This window comes from Lepisma saccharinum, chromosome 14 (assembly GCF_977018435.1).
Source record: "Lepisma saccharinum chromosome 14, izLepSacc3.1, whole genome shotgun sequence".
NCBI lineage: Eukaryota > Metazoa > Arthropoda > Insecta > Zygentoma > Lepismatidae > Lepisma > Lepisma saccharinum.
The window spans coordinates 33,923,372-33,949,665 of record NC_139242.1 but is presented as its reverse complement, the minus strand read 5'-3'; the positions used below and the strand labels follow the sequence as shown (position 1 = coordinate 33,949,665).

At 35.7% G+C, this 26,294-nt stretch overlaps 1 protein-coding gene across 4 annotated transcripts in view; it reads right to left on the bottom strand.

Annotated features, from left to right (window-relative positions):
• The window catches only part of LOC145998782 (plasma membrane ascorbate-dependent reductase CYBRD1), a 77,606-nt gene that overhangs the window by 30,808 nt on the left and 20,504 nt on the right, over positions 1 to 26,294 (bottom strand). For 2 of the 4 annotated variants that reach the window (XM_083135372.1, XM_083135371.1), the window contains exons 2-4: positions 8,174 to 8,395; positions 6,358 to 6,566; positions 4,317 to 4,474 (exon numbers count right to left, since the gene is read on the bottom strand). In XM_083135372.1, the coding sequence (XP_082991498.1) occupies positions 4,317 to 4,474; positions 6,358 to 6,566; positions 8,174 to 8,395 (589 nt within the window). Of the gene's footprint in view, positions 1 to 1,621; positions 1,706 to 4,316; positions 4,475 to 6,357; positions 6,567 to 8,173; positions 8,396 to 14,931; positions 15,019 to 26,294 lie in introns of those variants that run through there. The other 2 variants (XM_083135370.1, XM_083135369.1) reach the window with 2 other exon arrangements.

The following is a 26,294-nucleotide window of genomic DNA, read 5'->3' as shown; positions in this document are numbered from 1 at the left end:
GACAAAATTTCATATCGGCCCATTCCTAGTATTTATGTTTAATGAACATTATTTAGTTTCATAATTCATTGAACAGAAACTGTGAGAAAAATGTTGTTTCACTATAGTAGAATAGTTACTTGAATATCAAAAATGTAGTCTGTGTGTCCCACATGTGACAATAGAATGCCCCTACTATAGATATTTTCTTGCAAATGTTTGATGGAGTGGTCAGTGTAACATGCTGTGAAGCCAGAGGTCTCTGGTCAAAACCCTGGTCAAGGCTAGGATTATCATTCTGTTTATCCAATCACTTTTTACATCAGATCCTCATTCATCCTCTATTAACCCAGGAGGTACAAAAGTAACAAAATAGAAAAGAAGAAAAAAATGAAAGTATCTTTGCAGTTTGAACCCTAAGCATAAAAACACTAAGTGCTCAAGATTTCTAATAGCCATAGCACACAAGAAGCTGGAATTTATTTTCCATACACAAAGAGCCATGAGAAGCTGTACATACATTTCCATCACCATAAAGACAACAAACAAAACAACAACAATGATCACAACAAAACAGACACAAATTATAATCTGAAACTGTGCATAAAAAAAATTCAACTTAACATACTGGTGGAAAAGCAAGTGATAGAGAGACAAACATTACACAAATACAAAGAGAAATGTACAATGCTGTCAAAATTATTCAATGTCTTACCAATTCTCCCAATTTTTTTAAAAAAAATTTTCTACTGCACTGCCTACCTCCATGCAGTATCCACATTCTGACACCGAAAATTTCTGACTAATACTGTATTTATTATGGTTGAAATGATACTACATTGAGCCAACACAAATACTCTTAATGATTAAAACTGATACCAATACTGATGTTTGTACAATGTACAAATTAAAAGTTGTTCAGAATATTAATATATTAATACAAGTCTGTATTCAATTGCAATAATGACAAATCAATCTACTTCAGTTTTTCTTCAAAATAGCATCAAAATTACATACAAGATATTCAAAATATTAAAATAACTCGAATGTAATTATGATTGGCCGACTGATTTGGTTTATTTTACTTCGCTTTTCTGCCACTTTTGACTAATCACGAAGATAAGGATGAGTGATGAAAATGATGAAGGGACACTCACAAAGAACAACCATGCTCGGGCTGGGATTCAAACCCAGGGCCCGTACATTGATTGCTCTGTGCTAACCACTCTACCACAGGTGTCAGCTAATGTAATTATGAATAATTCAAATTATGCATTCTGCATAATTTCCAGAAAAATTAAGACAGAGATCTCTCAAAATACTCAAGACTATGGGAAATATCAGCAACTAAATTCAATCCAATACTTTCAAATACTGATGGGATGAAAAATTTTGGATATCATCCCCTATACATAATATGGATATGTTCCCATATGTAATTTAATTGTTTTTGCTGTTATTGGTTGGTAAGCAATCCCCATTTGCTATATCTTGTTGCCATTACCATTGTTGTTATTGCTTGTCAGATATGTCATAAATAATTGATTCAGAGGAAGAAAGTTAAATCTCTCAAATGAAGTTAAAAATACAGCAAGAAAAACTGTCTACATAGGATAGTTAATGTAAAAATTCATGTTCTAACCTCCTGGAATATAAATCTTTATAATCTGTGTAGTAGATATCAGGCAAATTACCAAAATATTGAGTCAAATCCCTCCTCTTGCTCCTGAAAATTAAACCAAAAAGTTAAGTACACTGATTTTTCTTAATTCCTCTTTCAAACATGCAGTTCGGTTTTCCTAAGAAGAAAGTTTGTGGATTATCAATTTTAGCTGCTTCATCTCACACATATTTGTAGTTCAATTTGTTGATACTACTACAGTTTTAAAATTGACAATAGCATTTTCATGATGATCCATTGGTACCACTTATAATTTGTAGATGTTAGGTTGAAAGGGTGTGGCATTAGCCCTTATGGTTGCCTAATCATTGTTTCCAGATATAAAATCACAATAATAATCATCTTGCAATGCACTAGAGCAGAGGAAGACCATGTCAAAATGTAATTCACAGATTTTGAGACAAAAATAATATGAAAGTGTACAAATAATAATTAATATGATGGGAAACCTTACAGTTTTGGAGAACATTTTACTAAACCCTGAATCATGGAATTGTAAACCTAAAATTCCCCACATTTTCAATGCAACATTTGAACATGCATGACTTTTACTCTAATTATTAAGTTTCCTATTATCTTTTCCACAATAAATCATTGTTCGGATGACACAATAACAATGTGATTGTACTGAAATGAATAAATAAAGTAATGCAGTTTCTCTTTCTAAGGCAAAACCCATGTGCAATGGTCATGTATAATAAAGGAAGTGAATAAATCCATGTGCTTCATGAAATGTTTTCCATTCTACGTTGACACAAAATATGGACAACAAACCTTTGACACATCTTTTACAGTTATAACTGAATATTCAGCTGCCTTCTTTGGTAATAAGAGACAGAAGCAGAGAATAAATCTTACATGATAGAAGTTATGATAGTTTTTTTTTTTAAAAAAATGTATCTTAGGGTGGTATTACCAGTGCTGAATTGTAAGAAGTTCCGTAACTTATAACAAGTAAATCTCATCCTGCTTTTTGCCTCTCATTCCTGAAATCAAAATGAACATGCCAACATACTGAATAATAACTACAACAGGAAAGTTAAAGGTGAAACTATGTTATCTATATTTTGTACTAAAATGTTGACATGTGGCATTTAAGTCAGTTTTTAGTATTTTATATTGAATAAATGCACAATAAGTGACAATAAATTTCATGCATTACACTGCATCAAAAAAAAAATTTCATACAAATTCACCCTTACATTTAACCTAGTCTAAAATATACCATGCCCAATATGATAATATCGGGTGATTTCCTCATTAGAGGCCCCAAACTTTTGTCTATAAAACTGTCATTTACTTAAAGTTTGTCTTGCAATTTTGTATGCACATACACTGAACAATGTAAAACAGGATCTAACCCCTCACAATAGGTTTGGACTCTTCCAGTGACCTTCATTTGTTTTGTTCCACAACAATGCATCTCGGTAGTGTTGGCTCGAATGTATAAGGATTACAATGTACACAATCGAAGAGCGTGTGTTCCTTGTTCGTAAATACTGGCAAACTTGTTCATTTAAAGCATGTCAAAGGGCATTTCAGACTGGATTTGATGTGCGACATGTACCTTCAAAGTGTTGTATCCAGAAATTGGTAAGAAAGGAGACAACATGAAGTCTTGTCACACAGCATTCAGGAGGCCGGAAAATGTCTGAAGAGACAAAACAGGATGTAAAGGAGCAATTACTGGCATCACCATCAAAATCTCCCATATTCCAGGTATCAAAAAGCTGCAAAAAAAATCAAAACTATCGCACAATCACAGCCCTGAAAGAAGCTATACGTCAAGACATTTAAGACCGACGCCACTTTAAGAAAAGTATTCCAGAATTTGGAGAGATGTGTACAAGAGTGCTTGAATGTGGAAGGGGACCATTTTCAGCATCAGATATGAGTAGATCCTGTTTTACATTGTTCAAGGTATGTGCATACAAATTTTCAATCAAACTTTAAGTAAATGGCAGTTTTATAGACAAACGTTTGGTGCCTCTTGCTAGGGAATCACCCTCTATAATCACGACATTGATTATTAATTGGTTTCTTTTACATCACTTTTCTGACACGTTTCCCTAAATGCAAACATGAGGATGAATGATGATATGATGAAGGGACACTGAAAAGAACACCCATACCCAGGCTGGGATTCGAACCCAGGACCCCTGGTATCATAGCACATTGTGCTGCCATGGGGGTCGGCAATAATCATCACATGTACTGGTCTAACTTAACATGAGAAGTACTATATCTTATCCAAGAAGCAGAAATTAGTGCAGTAAGTCTTACCAACACTAACAACAACATAATTCTTGTGTATAACATGTAGGCTGTTCAGGAAAAAGTACTTAAGTCAAAAAAAATGCAATTTTACAGCCAGAAAGTTCTATTATGTTTATTCTTTTAATAGTAACCATTACAGACATGATATATGTATATGTTGGCTGTTTAGAATCTTTGCACATACCCAATATAAAAGTATACTGATAATATTTTCTCTGTGTGACTTAAATGATGGCAAGAGAATATAGCAGTTTGTGACTTATGTGCCTTTTCCCAAACACTTACTTTGTATCACTTACAGCACATATAAATCATCCAAATTTGAGCACATGGCATAGATGGATGCATCTGTTACATCTATTATATAATAAATACTTACTGCAATGTGAAAATAGCTTTCTCCAGAAGACCAAGCAATGCTGCAGCTACGGAACAAACAAAAATTCCAATACCAAAAAACACATGAAGTGGAAGGTATGCAGCTCTGATGGACGACTTCAATCCAGGTATCAGAAATGTCACGAATCCAACAACCCACTGAAAAGTATTATTTTTTAATTTTGAGCATCAAAAAAAGGTTTTAATTATTGTACTTCCTTATTGATCACATTACTTAAGTCTTTCATAATCACACTATGAAAATGTATGTACAAACAAGTTTATGGCAAAAGTACAGAATAATAATACCATAATATTAATTAATAATAATAAATATCACATCAATGAGACTGATTAATCTATACATATTAATTTTCAGCTTATAAAGACATATTTATTAGGGTGCGTTCTTGATTCGTTGATTGACTTGGTTTATTTACTTCAATTTTCTGCCACATTTGGCTAATCATGATGATGAAGATGAATGATAATATGATGAAATCAATGAATAAAAAACACCCAGGCGCAGGCTGGTATTCAAACCCCAGACCCCTGGCATGCATTGCAGAGGTCAGCTTATTAGGGTGGATTATAGGTAAAGTTGCTTATCTGATATTTCAATAGATAGAAATCTGCTTCCATGTTTCTGTAATTGTATTCTTCTGCATATTTCACAAATACTCTTGTTTTATTTTCAAAATATGCAGTTTCTTCTTCAAACATGCAGTTTAAGCAAGATGAGAAAATCCCTGTGATACCGTAAGTGAGTGGAGGTGATGCAATAAGATATTAACCATGTAATCCTGCCCTTGCATTGCAAACTGCACCATTTTAAAAACATCATCATCACTTTTAAGTAGTACTAAGTGTTTGCATCACCATGCAGGAGAAAAACCACACATAGCAAAAGTAGAAGACGTAATATTTAATGTTTCTTTTTTAACAAACCAAGGGAGGAGAAGCTATACATACGACAACATGGAGGCATTTGGACACAAGTGTAGGGGAAGTGAGAGGAGAAAACAAATGACTATCCACTATAGTTCACAAGTTTGCCAAAGTTCTCATCTTGCTTGAGCTAGGTGCAAAAAAACAGGAATCATCTAATCAGAAACTGACTAGGCCGTGAGGTTTCAAATTATATACTAAACTTCAATCCCTGAAGATGAGAATGACGATAGCTCTCGAAAGTTCGGAAGCCTACCCGGAAATCACCTGGCTGATTGCGCGAGAAAACCTCTTCAATATTTGCCACCAGGGAAGCTTCAAGAATTATTTTATATACTATATGTTTGACACCAGTGCAGTATTGGTTGGAATGTTGAATTGTTGTTTTAAGTCCACTGTGTGCATAGATAGGCTGAACCTACAGTTTAAAGTGGGATCCGAATACTATATGGCTCCACCAGATACAGAAACCTGGGACCCCTTGATTACAAGATGAGAACGTTACCAGTATGCCACCGGGGAGGCCTATGGATTATTGGCATTGGTATGTTTTATGTACACTCTTTCTTCACACTGTAATATAAATTAGTAATTTGTAATTTGACTAACATGTATAGTCAGCACATGCACTAATAAGTAAACGAAAACAAAAATGCTGGTCTCTGTAGTGTAGTGTTTAACATAGCGCACTGCAACACTGGTTCTGGGTTTGAATCAAAGACAAGGAATGGATGGATGCTTGTGGTAGTTTCCCCAATCAATTCATCATTCAATTGACACAAAGTGTTAGACAAGTGACAAATTAACTATCTTGCAATATAACTACAAAAGTAAAAGTAAAGTGTTCCCCTGTGCTTAGCACCACGCCATGAAGGCGTATAGGGGGTGTGGGGGTAACGCCCCACACTTTCTTGATCCGGTCGTGAGTGGGGGTGATGTGATCAGCACCACGCCCCTGACCGCCTTTACCCCCCAGGTTTCCCCAGGTACCCATGTTATTCGACGCTGGGTGGGCGCCGGGGCCGCTTCCATCGTTAGAAAAGTTCCCGGATTTGAACCAAAATAAATAAATAAAATGAGTTGGGCACACTCACCTGACATGCAAATAGAATGACAGCAGTAAGACCAACCCAACTGTGAAGGGTGTACATGTTTGGAATAGGCGGTGTTGCCAGATTATGAGAATCAAATGCTGCCTGAAGTGCAATCACTGTCAAAACAAAAATTATGGCCTGGATAGTGGCGTGTGTTAGTTTCAACTTCTTCTTGCGGTTGTTCCGGAAGACTCTGTACACAAGCATTCCTGAAAGAAAAGAAACAATGTTTTTTGTACATAGAAAACCACGTATTGAGTGCAATGATATTTGAAAAAAACATTATGTACAAGAAATATGAAAGCTTATATGTTTTTTAAATGTTAGTTGTATTGTAATAGCAAACCAAGAACCTACTAGAAAATGTTTGAAATGGGATATATTATTTTCACAGAGTCTACAGTCAATTGGGAATAGTGTTAAGTCTATAGAAAGGGGTATACATTAATATTCTAGGAGGATGTGATCTAAAAAATCTACTTTTTGTAATGCTAGTCTGGAATACACACACATACATGAATGTACATGTAATTATATATCATTGTAAAGTTGTCGTCCTCTTTGGATGACCACTTTACATCAAAGAAAGTTTCAAAAGATCAGTTTTCCCCCTAACAACCACATGTCAGGTCCACGTGGAGTCAATAAACCGACCCTTGAAACCTTTCCCACCAATGGCATTCGTCCAAGAAATGACAGCTCTTGTCAACTCCACGTGGAGTAAATGAGATGTTGCTAATTCAGTTTCTTTAGAGATTACTGAACATGAGGTTACGGTTGCGTTATCTTTGCTAGGTTGTATTATTGTGTTGTGCTATTTTTTTATACAATATAAAAATCTTGGGAGTATAACGTCGCACTGAATGAATGGATGGATGTCTAAACACGGCAGGCAAAAGTGACAACATCGATTTACAGAAAAACAAGTGGTGGCTCGAAACCAGATACGGGTCCAGTCGGCTTCCTCTCGGGTTGTGTCAAAAATGTCGAACTGGCACTATGTTCAAGACTTCAGTTATAATATGAATACATTATATATATCAGTTTAATACATTAGAAATGGTTCTGTTTACATGAATATCACCTATTTCACCACATAATAGTCGCACCCTGTGTTTTTTTTTGCAGTCCAAAAAATTGTTTATGACCTTTCATCGCATCAGTATGTCAGGTAACAAAACCAATGACAGCAAAGCAGAATCTTTGAACACAGACAATTACATTTTGCAACATACTTTGCAACACTAGTAAATTTTCTGAAGTTTAATATTTTGACTATAATGCACAAATCAATAACAAAATGTGTTATTTTTTCATATCGGAAAAATGTTTGCTCAACTGTCACGAAGAAATAATGTGAGTCGATTTGGACTATTCAATTTTAGTGTATATTCACTAGTATTCTGTGCATCCTAATCCTACACCAAAGACAGTAAAATAAATTATTTTTACATACCGATGATACCGGAACAATTTTAAAAAAAGCTTCATATAATGACTGCACCCCACATTTTTGCCCCCCCCAAAAAAAATAAAAAAATATTGCGACGATTTTTGATGAAATATGGTATGTCATTCAGGACTGGATTTTGAAAACAAAACTGAAGCTTATGCACTCTGCAGGAACAGGAGATTGTCAAAATTGCTCTGTCCTGGACAAATCAAGGCAGTCATTCAAATCTTATACACTAATTTTAATTAATTTATTCTAAATTATCTGTTGCAGGCATCAAAAACTTTCAACACTGATCAATTTTTCACATTTGTGCTGAGTATATATGTCTTGATTTTAAGGATTTGTGCACACAACCCTTACCATTTCCATAGAGAAAGATAAGTCCAATTGTCATAAGTAGTGGATGCCAATTGAACTCTCTCCTGGGATCGGAATCCCAAGCAAATCCATTTCTGTAATATCCTGTCCACACAGCAACCATAATTATCATCAGGGCTCCAACCACTTCAGCGAAGCCGAATGTAAAGCTGAAGCCAGACAGATCTTGGTCAATTGATTCCATTTTTCCAATCCTCCTGGTTCCTAAAAAAAAAAACATAATAATAACTCATAATGCATGTATGGCATTATGTAAAATCAAAGCTTCATATTAACTCAGTTCATAGCAAACATATTCTGACTCGAGTGGCCAAGCAAGTTAAGTGGTTGACTTTCAGACTTGCCACTGAAGTTCCCCAGTTTAAATCCCGGTCTGTGAATGGGTGTTCTATGTGTGTCCTTCATCAATTTCATATAATCATCACTCGTCCTCGTCACTGGATGAACCAAAAGTGGCAGAAAAGCTACACTAAATACATAGTAAACATATACTTTTTGGGGTTGCATTTTTTATTTGCTTGATATTTCAACACAAATATGCACATGCTTTCATCTAGAACAAAGAGTGATTTTAAAATGTAACAATGTAAGAAACTGTAAAACAATTGGGACTGGAACAACAATAGATCAAAGAAATCAGTACTAATTAAAAATTATATCATTCCTCACTCTTGTTCACATAGACACAGGTGGCAAAATGTCAATCACATAAAAATATGTCTGGCTACATGGATAATCATCAAAGATTTGATTCATTCAGTTATTTTCACATCTGACTTTCACCCCCTCCGAGAAGAATGAAAGACGGCCAACATGAAAGTAACAGAGAATAAGACTTTAACTGAAATTAGCACATAATTTACACTCAATCCTGAATAAATGTATAAAGCACTATTTAGTTAAAACTGAAGTGTATTGAAAGACAAGATAAGTTCGACTAAGTCTACCCACTTCCAGCATCATGGCATTTGTAGCTTGAATGGATAATATTCAACATGACATCATAAAGCAGTGTACTTTGAGAAGAAACAACATGAAGTCGGGCAAACGGATTCACACGTATTAAAGAAAGTGTATAAGATGCCTTCTAACCATGAGAAATTTGTGATATTTTATACATACATATTCATCATAATCACACTTTAAATCACTTTGGCAAAGATCATATGCACAATGCTTATGCAGGATCTGATGTGTTTATTCAAAATATGGTGGCAAACCATTATACCGTACAATGAATTGTGGGGAAAGTTGATCGCTGAACATCATCCATAATGGTGAAGCTGAAGATGTCTTGAAGTCAGTCTTTTATTCCTATTCTCCAACATTCACAACATGAAAACCAGCGATGAAATTCGTGCACATTTTATTGTGTGTTGTCAACATCAACTGCACATTTACTTTCAATTGACTTTTCAAATGCCATGTATTCATGGCCATCGCAAGGTGTCGAACTAGTCAAATTTTGGCTGGTAGTTTTATTCCTCTTCAGATAAATACAACTGAAGAGACAATACATGAAACATTAAAACCACTCTTGTACTTCTAGGGGGTTTGACTTTGATTAAATTTATTTAAATTATTTTATATACAAGCCCAGCATCCACATGTACACAGTGTCAGAAAGTACATGGAAAGAATTGTGGAAATAAGTTCCAAACCTGGACAAACTAATTAGCACAGTTATAAGATTCACTTAGTAGTATATACCAGAGAAATTATAATTTGAAAAGTAACTTACATCAGCGTACGAACTTTGCACCAAGCAGGCGCTCTTGGTGTCCTGTTGTCTGACATAAAATTCTGGAGAATTTTCATGCGAGGCTTGAAGGGGGTTTTGTGCTTGGGACCACAAGTTACTTGATCAGGTGTTGGAAGCATTTACACACGTTATTTTAATGCTAAGAAAACTAAATGTGACTCACCTAACCTAACAACAACTGTTATTGAACTGTTACCACCTGTTAGGAAGGGCTTGCTTTGAGCATTGGATTCAATTTTGTCACAAATAGGTGATCGATTCAAGCTAATGAAAGAAAGTTTTGGAGGATTTGTCTGTAATTATTCCAAGCAATATGGCAGTTATGTCAGAAGAAACGTTGAGAAAGGGAGTCTTTGATCTGACTTTATTAAACCCCGAGGATATCAACGGAAGTGAGTCACTTCGTGAACTGTTGTTCTTTAAACATCATGCGCAAGCATTTTTAAAAGACTTTCACTTGGAATGCTTGTCAGAATTGTCACCACTTGCTGCTCTCTCATTCATCATACAATATCATGTATTGAGTTGTACCCAAATTTTGTCACTGCATTGAAACTATTTTTGGTACCAGTTCCATATATTGGAGACACATTAAAATCGGATATTTTGTGTTTCACCTGGTTCGTATTTACCAATTGTGTATTGCGGAACATAGTTCAATGTGCCATTATGCTTTTTACACGAAAACAAACACAATTCTTCACATAGAGAGTAGTTTTTGTTATTCCTTTTTTTGCTTCCCTAGCACACAATATGGCTGGCACAGGTTGACTACCATTGTGGGTATGCAGTGTTTCCAACCTTCTTCACTGAAAAATACCTACTATCGTGTTCGTCACGTGTGCAAATTGTACATTATGCATGGGTAGCTAACGGATAGCCCCACAAACAATTTCCAATAAAGTTAGGTTAGGCAAGCATCGTTAAAAAAAAGGGGGTTGGAAATACTGACAGGGGGTTAAGTCATCAAACGTATGGAGCATCGGGTTCACGTAGGAGAAGCAAATGAAAGCAATGGCAATTGTGCATCGGTGAGATATTTCTCTTGCAACATACATGATTTCCCGGTCAAATATTTGCACGATGAAAGAAAATATCTCGACGAACGTTAGAAACCTTAGAGAAACTCATTTCCGTAAGTAGTTTATTCGGTACTAGTTTACTATTGTTCGGACAGATTTCTTCATATTTACAGAAGAAAAACTACTTACAGTAATAACTTCCTGTAGCATTGTCTAACATCGGGAAGGTGTTTTGTGTGATGTGGGAATGTATCATAGCGGAAATTCATGTTCTTTGTTAAAAATTCATGCTCCGATGGAGAATAGCCTTTGGCGCGTACACCTTTGTACATCATCACACGTCGTGATTGTGTTTTGTTCATGTTCATTGGGTATCCAGTGTTTCGAACTGTCTGTGTTTGCAACGAAAGTTAGAAACATGACGTGTTGTGGATGCGAGGTGAAGTTCGTACCGGGTGTGGAAGATCCAGTGGATTTTTTAATTTCATTGAAGACGGGATCATGAAGAAAGGAATGTCGAAAATGTGGCAGTGAATGTAAGCTACTCATTAGAAGGAATGGGCTGTGGGTATATGCCTATTGCCTAATATGACGTGTCGTGGATGTGTGGTGAAATTCAGGTAAGCTTTCCGTATCCTGGAAACGTATTTCTTCAAAATTTAAAAGTTTGGGGCTCATTCGGAGGCAGGTGACTCCAGCCAATTTCTAACATGCCTTTAACAGGGACTCTATAGAGAAAGCCAGGTAGCCGGAGCAGAGCGTAGTGGAGGCAGGGATGCGGTTGGGGGTGGTAGGTCAATTACCCCAGGGGCGGAGCCCGGAATCGGTGGGAAATTTGGACTCAAAAATTTGAAACTAAAATAATTTTTTACTTTAAATTTCCCACCGATTCCGGGACGGATAGCCCCACGAAACATTACAATTCACTTAGTAAAAAAATGCGAAAAAGTTTTTTAAAAAAAATTACATCAGATGAGCTTTGTTCACGAGTATTTCTTGAGTTCCGAAGGTTGAAACACTGCATAACGAATGAAAATCGACAAAAGACAAGCAAGACGTACGATTATGTAGGAAGGTGTATGTGCCATATTGTGTCTGAGGCAAGCAAAAAGGCTACGAGAAAGAAGTATTCGTGGTAAAAATTTACTATCCTTCGGACACCTCTAATTTTTTCGTTTCATCAATTTTTGACATTCGTACTTACGTATCTGCTTCGCGGAACATTCCTGAAGGTGTACCAACGTTGTTTTGATGAAATTTGAACTATGTTTCCTAACCTAACAGAACTAACCTAACCACGCGCCAATGTTTCGTGGGGCTAGCGCCAATGGTTCGCAATTATTTCCAATTTCTAGATCCTGATACTAACACGACACCAAATTTTAACTATGTTTCCTAACCTAACAGAACTAACCTATCCACGCGCCAATGGTTCGTGGGGCTAGCTATTCTCCGTCGGAGAATTAATTTTCAACGAACAACATGAATTTCAGCTATGAAACATTCCCACATCACACAAAACACTTTCCCGATGTTCGACAATGCTACAGGAACTTATTACGGTAAGTAGCTTCTTCTGTAAAAATAAATAAATGTGTCCGAAGGATAGTAAACTAGTACCAATTTTTACCAACATGGACGAGTGGTGCAATGAAATACAGCAGATTAAGTGCATGTGCAAATTATCAGTGCTCGCTGGGGATGCTTTGTGAGGATATCTTAACTAGAGTAAAGCAACAGCACACCTTCCGCAGGAGAAAAATCCTGTGGGCGGCCTTGTATAGGAGTGTACGGAAAGGAAAAATCGTTCTCCAGACAAGACACAGTAGGTAATTACTAAAACTCTGAAGTTGAATTGGATTGTTAAGTCCACTTATGCACAGATAGGCTAATCGGGATTGGACCTACAATTTAAATTGGGATCCGAACCACTGCAATGTTCCTCCAACGGGTAAAACTCTGAAGTATGTGCTAACAGAAATAAATATAGCTGGATACAATGTAAAAATGCCTGGGTATAATCATTAATTCTGTATTAAACAATCAGAACTTGAGCTTATACAGTATGTAACATTGTTATTCGTACACATAGAATTTCCGAGAAAAAAATGTCATATCTACTAGTAAATATAATCATTTTCATATGTACCTGGAAATTAATGTTAATGAAGGTTTCAGCAACAAATGTCAATAAAATTGTATGTTCAAAATGTATAAAAAGAGCATATAATTTGAGTGAAAAGAGAAAAACACGCTGTTTCATGCAACATTGTTATTCGTACAGGCAAGAGCTTCAATCTTCCTCGCATACAGCGCCACCGCTATTCGGGTGATTTCGTGCAGTTTGCAACTTCGTAACAAGTTTGAACATGCAGGCGTGCTCCCCATCAAGCGGAATGCTGGCGTAAGTATTGTTGTAGGCCTATCGTCTATCTATCAGAGTGTTCGAAATGGGCAAGGTGAAGGAATTTAGTTCCGATCTGAAGGATGTTATTATAATTTGGCCCTTAGAGGTTATTCGTTAAGAAAAATTGGACAAACAGTCAATAAATCACACTCCACAGTTCAATACATAGTAAACAAATTTAGAGAGGATGGTTCAGCACAGAATGTGCCGAGAAAACCAAAAGAGAGAAGGTTGAATAAACGTAATGAACGTTTTATTTTAAAAAGAATGCGAGAAAACCCCCGACTAAGTGTTCCTCAGTTACGACCGTTAGTAGAAAATGTTGCTGGCAAGATGATGTCCGATCAAACTGTCCGACGTGCCTTGTGGAAGCATGGATAACATGGCAGAATACCACAAAAAAGGCCGTATGTAAGTATGGTGAATCACAGGAATAGACTTTCATTCGCGAAAGAGCACATCCACAAGGACCAGGAATTTTGGGATAGTGTCATATGGTCAGACGAGTCCAAGATTAATATATACGGGTCAGATGGGATAAATAGAGTCTGGAGAAAATCAAATAAAGACAATGATCTCATTAATACAGTTCCAAAAGTTAAACACGGTGGTGGGTAATTAATGAATTGGGGCTGTATGTCGTCCAAAGGTGTTGGTACCATCCAGTTTATTGATGGTATCATGGATGCATATGTCAGGCACAAATAATTAGTGAATCATGTGTTCCAGGGTGCATTATATCACATATTTGAAGATATTGAAGAACAATGTAAAGCAGAGTGTCCAAAAAATGGACATGCCGCCTATCTACAGATTCCAACAAGACAATGACAGTAAGCATAAGGCGCGAGTTAACATGAATTGGCTAATATGAAATGTGCCCAAACTACTACAAACACCAGCTCAAAGTCCAGACTTAAATCCCAGCGAGCATTTATGGGCAATTTTGAAGAGGCGAGTCCATAAAGCAGGCGTCAAGTCCAAACAAGAGTTGAAAACTGTTGTGCAAGCCGAGTGGAATAAAATAAGCTCTGAAACATGTCAGAAACTGGTTAATTCTATGAAGAACAGGCGTCAAGCAGTAATTAAAGCCAAAGGATACGCATCAAAGTATTAGAACTGTGAGTCAATTTGCTCTGAATATACTTTTTTCTTTTATATTATTAAGTGTACGAATAGAAAAGTTGTACAAAAAATGGTATGTTTCTCTTTCAGTTTCATTTAATTTATTATTGTCATTGGTTATACAGAATTTGGGTAAGATTTTATGTTCCTAATGATATTAGTTATTGAATTGTAAAGAAACAATTTTAAAAGAGTGTATTTCCTTCCAGATATTAAAGCATTTTCTTTGAAAATCCGTGTGTACGAATAAGAATGTTACATACTGTATTTCCTTCATCTCACTCCTTGCTTTGACATATTTCGTCAAACATATTGTAAAGAGACACTAAAACCCAGGCACACGCTCATGCAATGGAGTATCAAGTGCTCATACCTTTATGAAGTGTTTATCTTATAATATTGTTAACAGTAGCTTTCTATTTACCTGATCGTTAAAAATACGAGAAGTACAACATTATTCAAACGTGTCGTATCTGACGTCTCTCAGAACAGCTGTCAGCTGTGTTTAACAGTACAACAGTTATGGATGGACACAAGTTTGGGACTGGTCTTGCAAACTGTAGAATGCCGTACAGCAACGGGAAGATAATTTTAAAAAAAAGAAATCGCGACAATGTGGACGAACTATCTAGCTATGAAATAGATGGGGGAACAAAATAAATATAAGACCTCTGGCTTTGTAATTCGTTACTTACACTAACTATAGAGCCACGAACAGTGGCGTGCCCAAGGAGGGGTTGGTGGGTGTTATAAATCCATCTTTTTTGACCGAGTCTGCTGCCACGCACGTGTCAGCAGTAAGAATAAGCGTCAAATTTGCTCCTGCCACGTAATTCTTCTGCTAAGATGATATTACAAATCTTAAGAACAGATTGAGACGAGAGAAATGCAAGTTTATGATTAGTGGGAATGAATGTACAGGTAATTTAGACCCTTTTTCTGTAGAAAGCATTTAGCGATATTATTTTAATGCTAACAGAACCTAGCCTAACTACGAGAGCATTTAGGTTTATATTAGAAGAATGCTAAGGAATATAATCTTAAAGAAAATTCGTGAAAGTAATCGCTACAACTTCACAGTATGTGTTACAGACGTAATTGCATGCATAACATGATGAAATCACGATAAGACAAAGACCGAGTCTGCTGCCACGCGCATCTTTTTTGAGGTTCCAGCAGAAAAAGAACGTGGTAGCAGACACTGCCATCTTTTTTGGCTCAGCTTTAGACGAAGGCATTTTCCTTAGCACTTTTATTAACATTTATGCCATGATCAAAATGTTACCGTGTAAAGTGAAAAATCTTCTCGCATTTCAGATGCCACGGCATATTTTATGGCATAGAATAGAATCAGTTCTATTAGCATATTTCGTGGCATGACAAATGAGAAGCAAACTGTAGGTCACGAGTGCAGATGTGATGGTGGCGGAGTGAGATGTAAACAACGTATCACTTCACATTATTTAAAGCCGATAACTATTCAACTTTTTTACTTTAAATGCTGGAAAATATGGCATACTACTACTAAAAAATAAGACATAACCGCCCCCTTTCAAAAATTATGGACACGCCACTGGCCACGAACACTGTATGTGCATTTCTTAGTGAACTACCTACAAAAACTGGCACCATAAAACATATTTTATCGTGATTGTATGCAGTCAAGCAGTACAAATTCATTGTTGGCACTGACATTTATTTCCTCTTCTCTGAGATAACATGATGTTAGTTAGTACTCTACGAAATCGAGGATCATGCTATTAGAAGCCGACAGGATGAAACCTTGACATGAACCCTTTCCCTCAATTCATGCATTGTTGAACGTTAGCAATTTTATTTTCGAAAGCCCTTCTCTGGCTTTCTAACGGTGCATCCTTTTAAGTCCACTTTATGCACAGAAAGGATAATCCGGACTGGACCTTCAGTTTAAAGTGGAATCAAACCATCATATGCCTCCACTAGGCATCGAACCTGGGACTCTTTGATTACAACTTGACGGCGTTACCACTTCACCATCGAGGAGTCCCGCGTCTCTAGAAATTATATGCAACTTTCAGCATAAAACGTTATAGGTTATTGAATTATTTTTATAATGAGAGAATACAAGTTATAATTTATGTAATTAGGTTGGTATAGCCTAGTAGTAAAAATCACGTATTTACATCCAGAACCGCAGTGAGGGGTATGCGACGCGTACCACCGCACAGGGCCTCGCATATACGATATATGTCTGGGGAACTTAACATTGGATCAGGAAGTGGGAGAAAACTATGACCTGGAATGACCTTTTAGAATCCTGGAAACATAAGGTAATAATAAACCGACGCATTGAAATATTTCCAAAACCCTCCGATATATGTCACATTCAAAATCCACCAGTTCCTTCAGTTCTTCTGAGATATCTCAACACCATTTTTCTTAATTTTGTCAAAGAGTAGTCGAAGAACTCGAAATTCAAATCGAGACCCACTACACCTTTTGAAAATTACACGGACATGAGACTAGATCATTTGAAACTTGTTGAAACGAGACAGAGAACGAACGAGGTGGATCTCTGTAAAATCAAAACGAGACGCGAGCATTGGTTCGAGACTTTGGTGTGATAATTACAAAATTTACCTTAAACAAATTACCATGCGAGTTACCCAGATATACCAACTGGATAACTAAATGATTATTTATGGAAATGTCATGTATTTTGTTTATCGTAATTGCAAGTCAATTCATTAGCGGTATTTGTGGTCCTGTGCAGCGTAGTTGCATATATTCTAGATAAAATTAAGTTTTTAAGTTTGTAGCGTCGAAACGAGACCTCAAGTAGAAAAAGTTATTAAGTTTGCCTTAATGATTATTATACGGTGTGGAAGTTCGTGATCTAACAAACTGTATATACAGAACTCATACATATTTCGTGAATCGAGAAGCGACCGCTTTTCATTCGAGATCGAGACGGGCCAGAGAAGGAATTAGGCGTTTTCAACTCGAGATGGGAACAAAACAGATTTCTTCATATACGAGACGATGCGAAACTGTCAACTATCGTCTCTTCTCCATACCATCATTAGTTGAAAAGGGAAAACGATCTTTTTTAGACCTTAAAAATGATACTTGAGCAAAAGTATAGTCACATTTTCTTCCAACTTTGTAAGAAAGAGTGAGTGTTTATTGTCGACGCTTTTGCAGCTTCATGTCTCAAAGCGTGGCATTGCCGATGTAGAGAAAATGTGATATTAGCAGGATTGTAGTCGAGAATACCGTTACCCTCCGATTAACCTTACTCATTAGCGTATAGCTAATAAATTCATCAACTTTCGTTTTGTTTCTATTTACTTAGGTAATTTAGCCATTACTCCTTAACGTTTTACAAAAAATAGCGTATCCTCTGTGAAAATTTTGACACTACATCACTGCAGATATTCGTACAGTTACGTTGTCCAAGATCTATTACTTTCTTGATAGGGACAAAATTGTAAAAAAATGAGAACATGCAAACCCAATATTAGAATAATATAAAACATTGAAATGCTGACCAAGGCAAAATTTATCATATAAAAAAATATATGCAGTAAAAACGTAACGTTTCCACCCTTTAACAGGGTCTTCTTCAGACGAAGATTCACAAGAAGAAGACCCTGTTAGAGTAGGTCTGTTATGTACGTACCAAGGGAAAATAAACTGTCCTTGCCCCCCTAGTTTTGGCCAATCTGTTAGCAATTACTAATGTAACAGTCTTTTGAAATAGAAAACGACGCAACTCTCCTGATGCATTTTACTGAAATTACACGTGGGTTTTGATTTTAAAATCACCCAACCTTCAATGATATCAGCCGTAAGCTTTTCTTGTTGATCTCCATTCCGTCATAATCCATTCAACTGGTCCAGTGTTTTCAATAATTGACTGGCCTACGTAGAATTAGCATATTGTTCTCAGATATACTGCAAGCGAAGCGGTTATTGTTATCACCATTTTCATCATCATTTTCATCGTCGTCTGTCTGCCAATCATGGGTAACACTTTTTCGAAATCTCTGCTATCTTTGTGCTACTGTGTTAAAAATAATTTTGAATTTTGTAAAATAATAATAGCGAATTTGCTGTTAAACCAATGTTTTCTCCAATATTTACTGTATCAGGCATTTTAAACTTGAGTGAATTTAGTTTCATGTTGTTACATTTTATACTCTTTACATAACAGCAGTTGCGGCGATTAGGGGTCAAATGCCCCCTCCTCATTGTTTGCCACTTTTGCCACCACACTATGCTAAATCTTATGTACCAAGGGAAAATAAACTGTCCTTGCCCCCCTAGTTTTGGAAGCCAATCGCCGCCACTGCATAACAGTAACACGTATTTTGCCAAACAACTTTCAAATACTTACTTTAAAGTATTCAGTGAGTAAGTTTTAAGTGAAAACAAAAAATAATTTATTAAAGCTTTGTTTTCATTCTATAAATTGTGGATAAATCACATTTCTTAAAATAATGACAATTTTTTTGTGCAATAAAAAGCGTGCAAGGTCATTTACATGCATGAAAATATTCATGAACCTCTATTTTCAGAAAGAATTCAAATTATTTTCATCTTTTGAAACACGATTGAAATGAAATCTTATTTCTAGAGACCGGATGTTAGGCAAAATGCATATTCTTTCCTGTTAGAGATATGATGAAAACGAATGTTGCGAAGGCCAGGGGGGGAGGGATTAGCTTCATTTAAAGGCAATTTAATTTTGCCTATTTTGCCTATTTCATACGATATTGCCTATATTATTTCATAAATGCCAGATATTGCCTATTTTAGGCATTTTCTTTCAAATTGGGACATGACTTAACTCGGTGCATACAGGCCCGACCCTGTGGCCGAGTGGTTAGCACATCGCGCTGCGACGTCAAGGGTCTAGTGTTGCCCACGAGACGAGACGAGACGAGACTTTGGTCTGTCCCGTCCCGTCTCGTGAAAATGCTGTCTCGTCTCGTGTCTCGTCTCGAAAATATTCGTTTGTCCCGTCTCGTGTCCCGTCTCGTTTCGTCCCGTCTCGTTTTGTCTCGTCTCGTCTCGTAAAAGTGATCCGGGATATCATGCCAACAAAAGTCAAAAGTAGCAGAAACACGAAATATTTTTCCGGAAAGTGGGATAAAGCTCCAAATATTTTACCCATTGCGTGGTGAGAATAAATAAGGTTCGTTAATCATGAGGACATTAACATTAAAAATGCAGTTTCTTGGTTACTGATTGCTAGGTATCTTATGAAATCTACCTTGTGGTTTTTCTGGCTTCCATACAAGAGTGTTCTTTTCATTACTGCTATACCTTTTGGAAGTTTTGAAATGTTTTCCACTAGACCTTCTTTCTTTCTGAATATCGAACTTCCGTGCATTATGAAAATGTACATTTCTTCTTTAAATTCTAAGCTTGGCACTCGGGAGCAACAAAAAAGTTTTTAAATGTGTAGTACGAACACAAAAGACTATTTAAAATTTCAATACTTAGTATATTACAAATAGAAAGCATTCATTGTTCTTAATATTGTTAAACATCTTCTATGACATAAGTTTCAAAAAGGGTTTCTTTGTGATATTGTGCTTATGACGCACACACTTCTTTGTTTTCCCTTTAGCCTCTAAGTCCGGTACCACCACCGCTTGATCTAATTTATCCTTCGGCAGGCACGCATCTAGAAATATATGTCGGGGGAGGGTGTCCGAGCCAAGTGTTTCAGAAAAAATGATAATAATAACATTAACGACAACAATTAAGCAAATGTTTAAATTAATACATTAATATAATTCATAGGTCTATTCACTTGAATATGTAAATTAATCAATTCTATTATTGTTATTGCATAAAATGTTACAAAGATTGTAGAAGAAGAATAATATAACAGCACGAATATTAGCTAATATCTAGCTTACGTGTAGTTAAGATCGCCAAAATTTGCATAAAAACAGCTGTCCTGGCAAGAAGTTTAATGTCAAAAAAGGTGATGAATTGAATATTTGCTGAATAACAAAAAAGGATGTTACATCCAGTTGACGAAAAATAAAGTTCCTGATTAATATTTTATGCTCATTATTATAAGTAGTAGTGTACATAAATCTTCATTGATACTGTCATTGAAAGTCGTATGATCGCAATAAAATCCTTGTTCGGCAGGAAAAAGTAACCCTCGATTATGCTAAACAAATATATTTTTTGTTTAGCTAGAGCAAGGCCCCAGGAGGATGCAAGAAGCTGTTCCTGCAAAAGTGTATGTTGTACGAAGCGAAGAAACGTGACAAAACCACCACGTATGGAAGGCAAACCTGCATATATTTTATATCGCACATTTACAAAACCGTGCCTCCTGAAGTTATAAAAATCCCAACTTCAATGATTCTTTTAGACATGCTATAGTTAAAAAAAATATGTTTAGATGCACCAAACGTGCATCATTATCATATTATACATATAACGTGTTATTGGAATGAACATATTTGTGTAAATCGGGTGACTCCCCGATGGCGTAGTAATAACGTCGAGGTCTTGTAATGAAGGGTCCCCGCGTTCGATACCCAATGGAGGCACAAAGTGGATCGGATCGCACTTTAAACTGTAGGTCGGTTCGCGATTTAGCCTATTTGTGAATCAAGTGGACTTAAAACCCAATATCAACCTTAAGAATATTAGAATCCACAATCCACTAATTCACTCGCAGCTAAGTCAAATTTCACATATCCCTATTCATCCTCGTTCATAGACTTCCTGCAATACTCTTCTGTATGTGTGTTGCATCCCACCAGGTGCGAGAAATGTGAAGAGTTATTCTTTCCCTGTACTGCGTTATTTCTTTTCATAACAGTAAGGCTAAATTCTCGTTTTATCTGAACTTTTAAAAAACTTGCAAAATACTTCTCTATATTTAAACAACCACCCTTTCTCATGTATGTGTAAAATAATCCCACTCTGTTTCAGGAAACCTCTTCCTACGATCAAATGGCGGAAACAACTCTCAAGTCTCAACAATTATAATTTTTTGCTTAAATTTCCTATAATTTATACAAACAGTAGCACATATCACGTCCTTTGGTGCAACACTGTCAACAGCTAATGTTACTTTCCTCGTCCTAATAAATTGACTTCCAACCAGTGACGGCGCCAGGGAAATGTGACTGGGGGGGGGGGGGGGCGGAAGGCTGGCAACAAAATATTGTAAGGGGGCAGTCACATTAAAACGCCCGAAAACACTACACATATATATACATATATAATAATACTAACTAACTAACTACTAACTCCCTAGCCTTCTTAAACCCGAAGGTTCATGGCTGCAGCAACACAGGCCTTCCATCTTTCCCTATCTTGAGCAAGTTCTATATACTCTTTTCCATCCCTACCGATTTCCCTTAGGTCCATCTCAACGTTGTCCCTCCATCTTCGTCTTGGCCTTCCTACAGGTCTCTTACCATCAGGTTTCCCAACAAGAATCTTGTAAACTCCTCTTTCCTCTCCCATTCGTGCCACATGGCCTGCCCACCTAAGTCTTCTTGATTTAATTATTCTAATAACATCTGGACATGAATACAAATTATGTAATTCTAAATTATGTAACCTTCTCCACTCACCTGTCTCCTCATCCCTTTTAGGTCCAAATATTTTCCTAAGGATCTTATTTTCAAATACTCTCAATTTATGTTCCTCTTTCAATGTAAGGGACCAAGTTTCACATCCATATAATACTACAGGCAAAATTACTGTTTTGTATATTTTAACTTTTAGTTTCTTAGATATTAAACGAGAAGACAAAAGTTTATGAAGAGAGAAGTAACATGCATTTCCTGAATTAAGCCTACTTTTTATTTCCTCTTTAATATAATTTTCATTTGTTAATATTACTCCTAAGTATTTGAATTTGGAAACTGGTTCGAACGAGTTGTTATCAATAATTAGATTTTGATTATTACCTAACACTTGGTTTCGGCCTGTAAGCATATATTTAGTTTTCTCTTTGTTAACTTCCAAACCTATCTCTTTAGCAGTTTTGAAAAATATTTTAGTATTATTCTTAATTGTATTCACATCATCCCCCAGTAAGTTTACATCATCTGCATATGCTAACAACTGAGTCACACCATTTAATTTTAGTCCTTCTTTAGTTTCTTTTACCTTCCTTACAGCATATTCTAAGGCAAAATTAAAGAGCAATGGAGATAATGCATCTCCTTGTTTTAACCCATCATGAATTGTAAATTTGTCAGACATATTAATACCCACACGAATTTTACTTTCTGTTTCACTGGTGCATATTTTTATCATACTAACAAGCTTCTTAGGTATTCCAAACTCTATTAATATATTATATAATTTATCTCTTTTGACCGAATCATATGCTTTTTTGAAATCAATGAATAGCTGATGGACATTTTGATTATATTCCCACTTTTTTTCAAGTGTCTGTCTGATGTGAAAAATTTGATCTGTAGTTGATCTGTTACGTTTAAATCCACATTGATAATCACCTATAATTTCATTAGCATATGGGGTTAGTCTTGTTAAAAGAATGTTAGATAATATTTTATATGTTGTTGAGAGTAGAGAAATTCCACGGTAATTATTGCAGTTCATTTTATCACCTTTTTTAAACACAGGAACAATTATGGATTCTTTCCACTGTTGAGGGATTTCTTCTTTTTTCCATATTAAACAAATTAATTTATGAATTTGACATATTAATGAATTTCCACCATATTTAATTAACTCAGCTGGTATTAAATCAATGCCAGGTGCTTTGTTATTCTTTAGCCTTTTAATAGCATCTTTAACTTCAGTCAAGTTAGGTTCTGGAACTAAAGGTTCTGCTGTGTGGACTTCATTTACTTCTGATTTATCTCCTACATGAACATTTAAAAGGTCATTAAAGTAGTTCTTCCATCTATTTAGAATATCGCTTGGGTCAGCTAGAAAATCACCGTCTTTATCTTTTATCAAGTTTACTTTAGGTTGCCACCCCTTTCTAAACTCATTTACACCTTTATATAAATCTCTGATATTTTTATTTTTGCTGTTTCTTTCAATTTCGTTAATTTTGCTTTTCAAGTAATCTCTTTTTTTACTTCTAAACGTGCGGTTAACTTCTCGCTTTATTCTATTATAATTGTTTAGATTTGTATCATCAGAGTTATTTAACCACCTAAGTCTAGCCTGATTTCTTATTTCTATTAGATTATGACATTCATTATCAAACCATGGCTTACTTTTTCTTGGTTTATGGTATCCTATACTTTCTTTAGCTGCTGATTCTATTGCATTACGTATGTGCTCCCAATTCTTATTTACGTCTGTTTCTTTTATATTTTCATCATCATTTAAATCCTGCAAAACATCAAATCTATTTGACAGTTTAATTTGGTAATCTTTCTTAATTCTTTCATCAGTAAACTTTCCTGTATCAAATTTTAGAACTTTTAGATTTTGTTGCTTATGATTTATCACTGAGAGTCTTTCTCTTAATTTAGCAATTACTAAATAATGGTCACTGGCACAGTCAGCACCTCTATGTGTACGAACGTCAATTATACTAGTATGCCTTCTCTTATCAATGAGAATATGATCTATCTGATTATGAGTTTTACCATCTGGAGAAGACCATGTATATTTATGGATATCTTTATGTTTAAAAGTGGTACTTTTCACAATTAAATTCTTTGAGGTTGCAAAAGTAATCAATCTTATACCATTATCATTACTTAATTCATGAAGACTTTCTTTACCAATCGTGGGTTTAAATGTCTCTTCTTTGCCAATCTGTGCATTACAGTCACCTAACAGAATTTTCATATCATACTGAGGAAATTTATCAAAGACCTGTTCTAACTCTGTATAAAAATCATCTTTAGTATTATCATCTTTATCTTCCGTTGGTGCATGTATGTTTATTAGAATAATTTTACACCACCTACTCTGTAAAACTGCATATGATATCCTATCATTAATAAATTCTACTGTTTTAAGAGCAGAGATAATTCTATTATTTATGAAAAAGCCTGTTCCAAAATTATGATTTTCAGTACCACCATAGAAAAAAGTATAATTTTTAGTTTTACAATTCCCTTCTCCTGGCCACCTAACTTCCTGGACAGCTACTACATCTAATTTATACTTAACTATCTCATTAACTGTACACTGAAATGCCCCAGGCCGGTAAAGGCTCAGAACATTCCAGGTGCCTAATTTAATATCCTTATTCCTAACGTAGATCTTATCCTTAGTCCAGGGACCTCCCAAAGTAGTCCCCACCCGGAGATCCGAACGGGGGACTATTTTACCTCCGGAATATTTTACCTTGGGAACATCCATGGCCTTATATTGCTGTTTCTTGACATGTCTTTTTACAGTGCAGAGTTGTCAGCTCTACGCCTAACCCCCAATATGAATGGAGGAACTACTACACAACACAAACACAAACACATTAGACAGCACAATTACTACACAAGATGAACACAAACACATTAGACAGCACAACTACTACACAAGACATACACAAACACATCACAACTATAACACGATATAAACACAAACACACCACAACTACTACACAATATAAACACGCAAACTACACACCATAACTACTACACAAGACAAACATAAACAAATTAGACAACACAACTACTACGCCAGGCAAAACAAACATACTAGACAGCACAACTACTACACAAACATACTAGACAGCACAACTACAACACAAGACATGTACATTCACATCACCGATACTACACAAGACAAACAGAAATACATTAGACAGCATAACTACTACATAAGATAAACACAAACACACTAGACAGCACAACTACTACACAAGACAATCCCAACCACACTAGACAGCACACCTACTACACAAGACAAACCCATATACAAACCCATATACAAGCACACCACAACTACTACATAAGACAAACACAAACACATTAGACACCACAGCTACTACACAAGACAAACTCACACACTACACAGCACAACTACTGTACAAGACACACAAACACACAACAATCACTACACAAGGAAAAAAACAAATGCACAACTACTTCTACACAAGATTATGAAAAAAATAATAATAATAATAATAATAATATAATAATACTTATAATAATAATAATTATTATTATTATTATATTCATGTATGGTGTTTTGTGTTTGTCTTTTATTTAGAGTGGACGTTTGCTGCCTAAATTTACTTCTTGATTACGAGTTTATCTCCACATGATTCGTTTTAATAAAGATATTAATTCTTTTTTATTGGTAAGTTGCGTTGTCTCTAGTGATCTATTTAAGTATTGGAAGACATTCATAATTTTATAATTCATCGTCTTTCTTGAGATGAAACTACTGATATAAATATTTAAGTTATAAGATAATAATATAAATGACGAAAAATGCTTGGAAGAGTTTAATTTTCTTGCAAAATAAGCGTGACGTTGGAAGAAATGAATCTTCTTAAGTATTAGAAACAATGTAAGGCACTTCTCCTGTAGGAGAATTCTGCTCTATGTGCTTTGGAGAACACATTGCCCACCTTTGGTACATCCAGGATTTGACATTTCTTCTCAATGGCAAGAACAGCAAATTGAGGCAGTTTGCATATAGCATCCTGTTTCGAGCAAGCCTTTTCAAAGATTTTAAGGACAACCATCTTCGTAACGCTGAAGAGTTTTGGGCAAAATTTGTGTTTCACCTTTCAGGGAAATGTTATCACAGGATAAAGAATCTGAAAAGGGTTACAGTTATCTCATAATTCAAGAAATATTCTGACCCTGG